Source organism: Humulus lupulus, chromosome X (genome assembly GCF_963169125.1).
Source record: "Humulus lupulus chromosome X, drHumLupu1.1, whole genome shotgun sequence".
NCBI lineage: Eukaryota > Viridiplantae > Streptophyta > Magnoliopsida > Rosales > Cannabaceae > Humulus > Humulus lupulus.
The window spans coordinates 108,060,696-108,072,118 of NC_084802.1; the positions used below are offsets into that span (position 1 = coordinate 108,060,696).

General features: G+C 39.7%; 1 protein-coding gene across 1 annotated transcript; it reads right to left on the bottom strand.

The window, feature by feature from the left end:
- Positions 1-4,595: 4,595 nt before the first annotated feature.
- Positions 4,596-6,077, bottom strand: LOC133806144 (probable sucrose-phosphate synthase 1). The gene is made up of 5 exons (XM_062244270.1): positions 5,670-6,077; positions 5,372-5,488; positions 5,096-5,227; positions 4,781-4,879; positions 4,596-4,682 (listed from the first exon to the last, which is right to left on the bottom strand). The coding sequence occupies exons 1-5, from the start codon at positions 6,075-6,077 to the stop codon at positions 4,596-4,598; spliced, it is 843 nt and encodes a 280-aa protein (XP_062100254.1).
- Between the last annotated feature and the right edge of the window lie 5,346 nt (positions 6,078-11,423).

Genomic DNA, 11,423 nt, shown 5'->3' on the forward strand with positions numbered 1-11,423 from the left:
TAAAAAAAACAAAAAAAACAAAGAGGAGGGGCGTGCATATGGTCAAACTCACTACAAGCTCAGACTAATGTACCCCATCCCAAGTACTGCTAGTTTGGACCCGATAAAAAATAATATATATATATATATAAAAGGGAGAAGGAAAGAAAATATACCTCAAGAGATTAAGAGAGCGAAATTGGGGTCCAAAGGAGGTCAGGGAGTGAAAAGCACCAAAGAGTCAAAAAGGCACGTCTGCAAGAATGAACCAGAAAGGTGTGTTAGTCATAAGATATACACACCAAGAAATTAGCTCATATGTAAAAAAAAAAAAAAAAAAAAAATGAAGTGAAAAAATATATAAAACAAATGAAAGGAACTATGGTGAAAGTGAGGTTGTGGGGGATTGAACCCCTTACCTATTGAAAGGAATAAGGGTCTATGCACCACTAAGCCAAGGAAATAAGGTGTAAATATTAGGTCATGCATGAAGACCTATTTATAGGAATCAAGGTGAATAGTCTACAAGAGCACCTAAAGGTACTCTCCTAGACTGGGGGGCAAGTGTTGATGCTCATAATCTCATCAAGAGAAAGTATGAGGCCTAGGCAAGGCCCTTAGGCCACCATCGTCTCGGGAAGCCATCGCGCCATCACAACACGAGTCTGGGTTCGTTTCTCGTGGAGTCGATGCCAAGTGGCCCACATTGGCAAGGCATAGGTGCCAAGGCTCAGTAGCCTCGCGAGGCCCATCTCGCCCATGCACTCGGCCCCACGGCCTCGCCCCATGGCCTCAAACCTTGGCCTCACCCCATGGCCTCGCCCCATGGCCTCGCCCATGCACTCGGCCCCACGGCCTCGCCCCATGGCCTCGCCCATGAACTCGGCCCCATGGCCTCGCCCCATGGCCTTGCCCATGGCCTCGGCCCACGGCCTCGCCCCATGGCCTCGCCCATGCACTCGACCCCACGGCCTCGCCCCATGGCCTCGCCCAGGCACTCGGCCCCATGGCCTCGCCCCATGGCCTCGCCCAGGCACTCGGCCCCATGGCCTCGCCCCATGGCCTCGCCCATGCACTCGCCCCCGCCCCATGGCCTCGCCCATGTACTCGGCCCCACGGCCTCGCCCCATGGTCTCGCCCATGCACTCGGCCCCGCCCCATGGCCTCGCCCATGCACTCGGCTCCACGGCCTCGTCCCATGGCCTCGCCCATGCACTCGGCCCCATGGCCTCGCCCATGGCCTAGGCCCCATGGTCCCGTGCCCATGGCCTTGGAGGTGAGAATACTCACAAGGGGCAAGGTGCACGCATGAATATGGAATGTACCTACAAACCTAAAGAAGTCAGAGTACGGATATGGTACCCCTACCAGACAAGTAGTGGGAACGCCAAGAGTGGGTATGCAAGGATAGGAGTTATGGCCCGTACATCTATGGCCAGGAGTCAGAGTCGACACCACTACCACTTGCACCACTACGCCTGCCACCACGCATCAGACATGGGTACAGACAAGTAGTGGAGACATCCTCCTGACACCTGCTCCTATATGGGATGTACGACCACAACCTCTGAAGCCACTCCCCTGACACAGTACATATGTACCACTTGGTCCCCTGGACCACTATGTACCTAAGGCCATTAGAGCCTACTATAAAATGAACTCTAAGATCACCTGAAAGGGGGTTGGAAATTTTACTGTAGCAGAGGCTTAAGTGTGAATGAAAGACTGAATCCTCCATTATTTTTCTATCATTGTTCTTGAGTTATTGTTCAAATTTTTACAGCTTTTCGATTAGTGATCTTGATTTGATAATTTTTCCAACTCAACTTAGTTAACGAGTTCTCACCGTCAACAGATAGATATAATAAACATGTCTATCAACCTGTGAAACTTCTTTGCTCTAGCAAAGAATAGTAATTCTATGATGTATCTCTGTCAAATTTGGATCTAATGCTGGCTCAGATATTTCCAATCCTTCTCTACTTACAATTTTGATGTATCTAGCAAAAAAAAGATTATGTATGGAGAGAATAAGCCCATTAATAATTAAATTACATTAAACTCAGTCTGCCAACAAGAGACCAAGCAGAAATATCTACACAAATAAAATCTTCCATTTTGCTCTAATAGCATTGGTAGAATCTAAGAGTAGTTCAAGAAATGCACTCTTGCATTATGTTCTTCTTACTGAATGCAATAAACCTACAGTACACCTTTTAATAGCGATTAACAAAATTAAATATGAATCATCTATAAAACAAAGAATATAGTCCCAGCAAAGGATCATCAAGGAGCCCATCAATGTAAAAACAAAAAATATAGTTGACAAAGTTATTAATAAAAAGTGCCAAAAGTAAGAATTAAGTATTCATCAACCAAGAATGAGACAAATTAAAAGCATCACTAATATGAGAGGGACAGGTATATGTCTAAACATTCACAAAGTTTTTTTTTACCAAAAATACATGCTCATATGAAATGAAAGATACCAGAGCTCAAAAGGATAAAATGCCACTGAGTTGAAGGGAAACATCAAAAACATCAAAGAGAAACAATAGCTCCACCTCTTGAACCTCATACATGAAAAAGTTCTTGTACTGTATATGCATTTAATGCTAAATGAAAAAGAGAACCCAGTGCCAATAGAATTGACCTAATATACTCAATTGGGGAAAGCAAGCAATCACTAGAGTAGAATGGTGATAGAAAGAAGTAAATCAACTTTAGCAAATTTCTACAAACCATTTGTTATAAATATGTCTCAAATGAAGTAATAGCTAAAAAGCATTAGAAGACCTTTCTACATAGCATATTAACACACAACCATGTATTTGGTGTAAATCATGCAGCCATAAACACTGCCTTTAATGTGTCTAAAGTCTCATAATCCTAGAGCATTTTGAGCCAAAATTTCCTCTCACTTGAAGTTGAGTTCCTGTCTTTCTGATGTACTCGACAGTTTGGGTAACTTCAAAAGTAGCTGGCATGAAAAGTGATCAGCAAGAGCACTGAGATTTTGAATACTTTGCACCTTTCTTTAACAATGCCTGCAAAAACCAGTTAATAATACATCATATAAGAGCACTGAGATTTTGAATACGCAATGGTCTGCACTAAAGTCATTAGGACTAGCTTAAAGGTGTTTGTTGAATGGATGTGAGTGAGAACCTTCTATCTAATAAATGAAATTATACCATCACCACCTATATATGTGACACTAAAAAATGAGATCTCTATTTTCTATTCTCTCAAGTTACTACTTTTGTTTTAAGCGGTTTAGCCAGGTGCATATATTTATTATAGTAATATATATAGAAAATAGAAAGCTAAACTTAGTAAAGATATATAGAGAAAAAAAGTGTAACAAAGGCATAATTGAACATCAATTCAGTTGAACATTGATGTTTATAAGAAATTGAAACACACATCATATATAATAATTTCTCAGCGGGTAGTAGCAAGACAAAAACAAATGCTCTTGCACGCAATCTGGGGAATAAAGAAGCATGCAACATATTGCTTGTGCATACAACACAAGGTAAGTGTAAATATAGATAGAATGAAAATGAGATCACAATATAATAATATACCTTGTTGATGATAGGGCCGGTCAGAGAAATATCTTGAGAGCTCCTTGTTGGATCTTTTTCCAAGCCATTTTTCTCAAAGTGTTCTCTGTAAACACAAAGAAACAATTATGCAAGTATTCTAATCAATTACATATACTATATATAATAATGTTATTTGTAAAACAAAAGTTTATTATATAAATAATATAAGAAAATAAATAAAGCATTACGTACAATAAAAGCAACAGGGCATGGTGCTCCATCTGATTCTGAACTATACCTAATTTGCTTATTTACAAGTAGCTACAGAACATTTTTTAATAGGCAACGGCAACAACAGGGCATGGTATACATGTTAAGAAATGAAAAAAATAGTTTGGAGATTATTACTACATTGTTTTTATAGAAGTATTGGCAAAGAAACCATGCATAAAGTTGCATCTATAGGAACAAATGAATGATTAGTTTATTGAGATATCAACCATTTTGCTAGTACAAAATCAAATATCTGAAAAAAAAACAATGAAGATACACCAAGATAAAATGAGAGTAGGTATGTTAATTAAGATATTCAGAACCAACTATGTTAAGTTTCTCTTTCAAATGTATACGTAAACGTGTCATCAAGAATTTAATGGGGTTATGCTGAAAGAAGTGAGCATGCATAATAAAAATAAAAATAAAAAAGTAACTATAAGACCATAGTATCAAGAATTAAGTGATTCTCTTTCAAACTTATATACAATCTTGAGAATAATTTTATACAGAATTAATCACAAACAAAAATAAGTCGAACCATGTTAGTTGCCATAATCTCCTTAAATTTAATAGATGGAAAATTTACAATTGTCATAGATAACTTATATGTGACACCATATCAAAGATTTTTATTTTCACAATCAATTGGTAGAATTATATATATATATAGAAAGTCTTTGAGTCGTTGAGTACACCAAATTGCATTATTTAACTTTTTTATTTCTATATTAGTAATTTATTTCCCTTTTGTAGAATAAATAAAAGAGATCATGTTGGACTTCACATTAATCAATATCTGAAACCAAAGTTAAAAATAATCACCTCAATTAAAGTAAGTCCAAATGGCTCAATGAAGGCTGGATTTATGAAAACACCCTACCAAAACAAAGATACTCAAATCAGGTTGAAAAACATACCTCCTAGCTAAAAGAAGTGATAGATTTCAGGGACACACGCACACATATGATATGTACCTTTGTTTTTGCTGCTAGACGATAGATTTCAAGGACATCAGATTGCTTATGACGTTTAGGATATGCAACTTGACCATATAGATCATATTTGTCAATCAACTTAAGAATTAAAAGAAGCACAAAGCTATTTGTGCTAGGCATTTCGTCAATATTGTCACGGTTTCCCATTATTAGCGTTTGTATCAATAGGAAAACAAAAAGTGAGATTGCTAGGAAGTCATGTAAAAATATTGTATTTAAAGAAGAAGTTATGTAACAGGAAAAAAAAATTCTAAAAATTACATACGATATAGAAAGAAAAAAACAAAAACATACAAGATTAGCGAGCTCTCTCAGTGGGCGACACTCTCCAAATGCTTTGACTAGAGTCGTGATATTCTTTTTAGGATCTGGTCTTGCAAGTGCAAGTATCATAGGCTTGCGTGGATTGGAAAAGAAACGCATGATCTGCCAATCAAAATTTATTATTTTATTATTTTACAACTGATGTAAAAGAGTACACATCACATAGTAGTACTACCGTTCATAATTATTCTTAAAACAAAGGGGATTTTTATATGTATACAAGAGAATGGACACTTAGTAAATCACCTCTGACCAAATTGGTGGATCAGGGGAAGCAGCATTATCTTCATTTCTTTCCAGTTCACCATCTACATCCCCCTCTTGAGGAGCTATATGATGAAATTCCATTCCAGGAGGAATTATCTAAATGAAAGACAAATAGAAAAATAGAATTGGAGAAAGTACAACGTCAGTAAAACTAGGCCACGTTACACTCACCACCATAAAATTTTGCCTTTTGTGCCTTTCCCTTTCTTGTTTCTTAAAACATGAAATAGAATTAAAGAAAAAAAGAACCCGGAGAATGTATCTCAATAATACTCACAATTATGCGAGGCATGAATCTGCCATGACAATGAACACCCCTTTTTATTCTTGCTCTCAATTTGTGTTCTATTACTGGATCAAAGCCATCATACAATCGCCATTGTTCTTCTATCTCCTGTCTAGTGCTAGTGATAACAATTTCAGAGGCATCAAGGGATAGCTCCTCAGCTTCAATCCGCCACATTATTTTGTATGTTGCATTTATTTCTTCTATTGACTGACGTCCTTGCTTTAATAATTGTTCAAGCTTATCTCTTCCGAATGAGTGACCAGTAAAGAGTATTGACACATTCAATGCTCCAGACAGAAGAGTAGCAGCATCACCTGCATCTGCATAATGTCCATGAATTGTTATAGGCCAAACTGGTTGCCCACCACCAACTTGCTCACCCAGAACTCTGGGCATATGAGAAACGTGGATGAGTGCACGGTCACAAATTCAGGAATGTGAGGCCAAAGAAGTTATTTTGCTACATATTTATCCTTTGGGCCAAATGGTACCCGAACTATGTAAGCCCCACCACTCTCTCCAAGCTCATGCGTTGTATTCTCGGATGTTTTTGGATTTAGCATTTCTGTTGGTTCACCATAAGTCCAGTCCACATTTGGAGCTGCTATTTGTCTTGTAAGTAAATCAACTCTATAAACCCCTGGCATTGAACCTAAAGCCCTGGAAAGTTCTACTACATACTTAACCTGATAGCGAAAGAAATTTTGAACTCAAATAAATATTGGGGAAGTCATAATAATGTGTGAAAAAAGCATAACGAAATAAAAGCAATTTTAGGAAAAGATCTTACAGCCTAAAGTTACCTGGCCTCCTATACCAGAATCACGACCAAGCTCCATGTTCTCACCATGTATCAAGCCATGAAGACTTCACATAGATTGCTTGATAAAAAGAACTAAGACACACTATCATGCAGGCGAGTTAGAGATCAACATAAGCACTCTATTACAAAAGCAAATCAAATTATGAGTTATGAATAGCTTCCTTATCTGATCCTAAACAAAATAAATAAGTAGATGAGCCTCGTAGAAGTATGGTTAGAGAGAGTGTATGTAATTCATACCTTATTAGCACAATGTATAGTTTCTTTTCTTTGAGCTGCTTCGCCAAGTTTTCCATCACATCAACAGTAGTACGAACCACCTATGCAATGAGTACGCACAAAATATGTCCTGATAGATTATTTATAAACTAAATACAGAAAATACCAAATGCACAACTTTAACCAAAAGTAAACAGTGCCCTTCTATGTTCAAATAAACATTTACAGATAATCTAACCATTTTCAAGGGGGGAAAACCAAGAGGGAACATAATCTATAAAAGGTACAGTAATGAAACAACGAACTGGTCATAAAATACATAACTAAAACCTGAGACACTTAAAAGATCAAATTGCACGAAGACAAAAGGGAAAACAAGTTACAGAATTCCATTTGTTCTTCCATTTTTCACATCAGCCAACATTCTTTATTATCAAATCAACTGCAGCTATGAAAAAGAAAAGGAGAGGAGAAAAAGTAAGCAAATCAACTACAACATTCTGTATTATCAAGTCGTGGGAGCAACAGTAAGCTATTCAGCCAACAATTTGTATTATCAGATATATTTCATATGGTATCATTCCTTAAAAAAGATGTAAGCAGAGGAGAGAATAGAACCTGAGATAGTGGGCGTGAGGCAGAGATAGAACTCTGAAATCTTGTGATAGTCGGCATGAAGTCGTGAGGCAGAGATAGAACTCTGGAAGGCGTGACTTCGTGAGGCAGAGATAGAACTCTGGAAGGCGTGACTTCATGAGGCGTGACTTCGTGAGGCAGAGAAAGAACTCTGGAAGGTGTGACTTCGTGAGGCAGAGAGAGATGAGTTGAGACGAGAGTGAGAGATGAGCTGAGATGAGAGTGAGAGATGGATGCTGAGAGAAATGGTTTGGGTAACTTAGATTTAGGGATTAAAATTTGGCTGAGAGAGATTAGATGCAAAAAAAAATTCATTTTGGCACCTCAGGTGTATTTCATATGGCGCTAAAATAGTTCCATGTGTTTTATTTTAATCACCCATTAATAACACTTCTAAATATGCGTTATTTTTTAATGTAATATATACTAAAAATTGTTGTAGTAGGTCCCACAGGAATAATCGACCCAATCTTAGTCGCTCTGTCAGAACTGTAACTCAAAGCTCCATACCTTCAGAGTGGAATCAGTGAAATACTCAACTTGCCAATACTCATAGGAATCATCGATCTCATGTCAGTCGATCTGTTCGAACTTCAAACCCGAGCTTTGTGCCTTCTGAACAGATCCCATGGAACACTTAGACCAAACAGGGCGACCTGGGACCAATTTGAGGATACGAAACACTCTAGAAAATCCATCAGTGTCGCAGTCAGAGCCTTCGACAAAGAGAAATGGACTGGTCCTACCTCCAACCCAGGAAGTTAGGGTATATCAAGGATGAACTAACCTAGTGCGCCCAGATGGAACAAGGATAGCTTAACCAATAAGAAATCTGACATCATCGGTTCGACATCCAATGCGACCTTGCCCACAAAGGAATGCTCTAGCTTGAAGGGATAGCATGAGAAATCCTCCTCCCTCTGAGGACATCTATATCCCATGGTCTCGCACTAATAATCCAGGTCCTCGATTCGAGCCATGAGCTATAAGTTTGCTAATTAAAGTTACTCGACAGAGAGCCAGCGTGGAGGCAGGCATGAAAGCGGCCTGAGGGATCACTTGAGCTTCGTACAAAGTCTTCGTTCCGACCAACATCCTGAACTGCGTGATCATCTGAATTCACAAAGAAGATATCTAGTTCACCATAATGATTTGAGCTATACTCAGCACATGGATATTTGTTTATCGTACGCGAAAATGGGAATGTCCTACCTAACTGAGCTCATGGTTTGAGGGAAAACAACCCATCTAAGGATACTACCCTCGAGCGACTGGCCTTAAGAATAGATTAAGAGACTCCCATATGGAAAAGGAGTCGATAATTGTGATTCCAATGAGGGGCTCAAGCCTTCTGGTCCAAACATTGCGGTAGCTCCGTATCCTGTTGGATTTAGTATGCCAACCATGCCTGCATAAGACGGAAACACTGACCCGTTCAACCACCTCGGAATGTTCAACACATTAATGATGGTCGACAATGTTGGGTTCGACTTAAGATGCATCTTATTCCCCGCAACTCTGACCTAACTGGCTAGATTGTGATTCAATAAGTACAAAAAAAAATTGAATCATCTTGTGGAAGAAATTTTCTTCCGATTGTAAGAGAAAGTTTTGAGCTTCGTAGGAAGATCGCGTTGAGGTCGATTCGCTGGCTAACACAAAACAACAACCTGGTGAGTCCCTGAAGGCATATTTGAACTGGTTCACCAATGAAGCAGCACGAGCTAGGGATGTGATGATAGCTCCAAGGTCATGACAATGAGGACAGGGATCACGGTAGGAGGTGATTTATGGAAAGAACTCCAAAGAAAAGGAGTAAAGACTGTAGATGAATTCCTGACTCGGCCTCTGGAATGGATAAATCTGAAGGAGGTGCGATCTATTATCGCAAGAACCAGCCATGCCCCTATTCAGCCCGCTAGAGTGGTGGCAAATGTTGCAGGTATGACTCAAAACCCTTTACCCAGAATAAGCAGGCGAGGAACAATAAGCGGAAGGGGAGTGGTGAGAGCAACCAGAATGGAACCAAAAATAACAAGCCCATAGAAAAGTTCAAGCCCATCGACACCACCTACACAAACATGACCAATACATGAGAGCATATTTTCCTAGCAAACTCTAATTGCCTTCCATGGAAGAACCCGGAGACTTTGAGGCATCAGAGGGCAAAGAGAGACCCCACTAAGCTATGTTGATATCACAACGACATTGGCCATAATACTGATAATTACTGCTATCTAAAGGACAATATCGAGACTCTCATTCGGGCTGGACCATTAGCCTAGTATGCCCAAAACAGAGTAGTTCCCAATCATCCAACCGGGAAAAATACTCACTTAGTTCCAAAAAATCCAGTCGGTTAACCTTGGGCTTATACAAATCATGGGAACCAAATCGTCCCCCCGCCAATAATAGGAGGGGATATAACCACTATTGTAAACCCCATTTGGCGGGCAAGAGTAATGGGGCCCAAAAAAGGTACATACAGGAGCTAAAAACCCACAATGGTACTGAATTTATTCCGGAGCAAAGTTTATCAAAAGAACAATGGTTGGAGAAACAACCACTCATTTTCACGGAAGAGGACACTACCCACGTCCAGTTCCAGCATAATAATCCACTGATGATAACCGTTCAGCTCGCCAATCGAAGAGTACGGAAGATATTGGTTGATAATGGGAGCTCAGTAAATGTGCTATTCAAGTCCACCCTAGAAAAGACAAGGTTGTCCTTATTCAATCTTAAGGCGACCTCGATGACCCTATACGAATTCTCAGGAGAAGGAATAATAGCCATAGGGACGATTGGACTTGTAGTTACACTGGGGGATGATACACAAACTATTTCTAAAATACTTAAGTTCATCGTAATCAATTCCCCAACCGCAGACAACGCCATTTTGGGATGACCTGGGATGATGACTTTTGAGGCTATCACCTCGATTCAACATCTAGCGATGAAGTTCCCCTCGACCTTAGGTATATGTACTGTAAGAAAAAATCAGCTCGCTGCCAGAGAATGCTATAGCATTGCCATGAAGGGAAAATCACAACCCGGGCAGCAAGCAATGGTCGTTATTGAGAAAGGAGAGGAGCCTCAGATAATGGAAATTGCCGATGGGGCGGAAGAACCTCAGGAAAGAGGTAACGAGGTTGCCCAGGAAGACGACATTGATCCAAGATTAGGAGAAGATAGGTTTGAGCTCCAAGCGTTGGAAGAGCTCAAGGAAATCAGTATCGACCAAGAAGTACCTTCAAGGGTAGTAAAAGTTGGAACAAATATTTGAACTGAAAGGAAGAAAAAGATGTTCGAGTTTTTGAGAAATAACTTGGACGTCTTTGCCTGGTCACATGAAGATATGGTGGGAATCAGTCTGAATGCCATAATACATACTTTGAATCTGGACAGAAATGTGCCTGCAAAGGTATTGAAACGAAGGCTTTTGGGGAAGGAGCGATCAGAAGCTTTAGAAGAAGAAGTAGCTCACCTACTTAAGTGTGGATTCATCAGGGAATCAAAATATCCGACCTGGGTTGATAACATTGTTTTTGGCCCAAAACCCAATGGAAAGTGGAGAACTTGCATTGACTTCTTTGACCTCAATAAGGCGTGTCTTAAGGATTGTTTTCCACTACCTCGAATTGATCAGTTGGTAGATGCAACAACCGGTCATGAGCTCATGTCTTTCATGGACGCATATTCTGGATACAACCAAATCGCAATGAATCCTGCAGACTAAGAGAAAACTAGCTTCATGACCGATCATAACGTGTACTGCTACAAGGTTATGTCACTCGGGCTGAAGAATGTTGGTGCAACATAACAATGACTAGTAAAAAAAACGTTCGTTGACCAGATCGGGAAAAACATGGATGTGTATGTCGATGATATGCTCAATAAATCAAAGACTGCCAGTAACCATGTATTCGACCAGGAAGAATGTTTTTGCATGATAAGGAAATATGACATGAAGCAAAACCCCCAGAAGTGCACCTTTGTGGTTTAGTCAACACAAGGGGGATAGAGGCGAACTAAGAGAAGATCAGATCGTTATTAGAAATTCC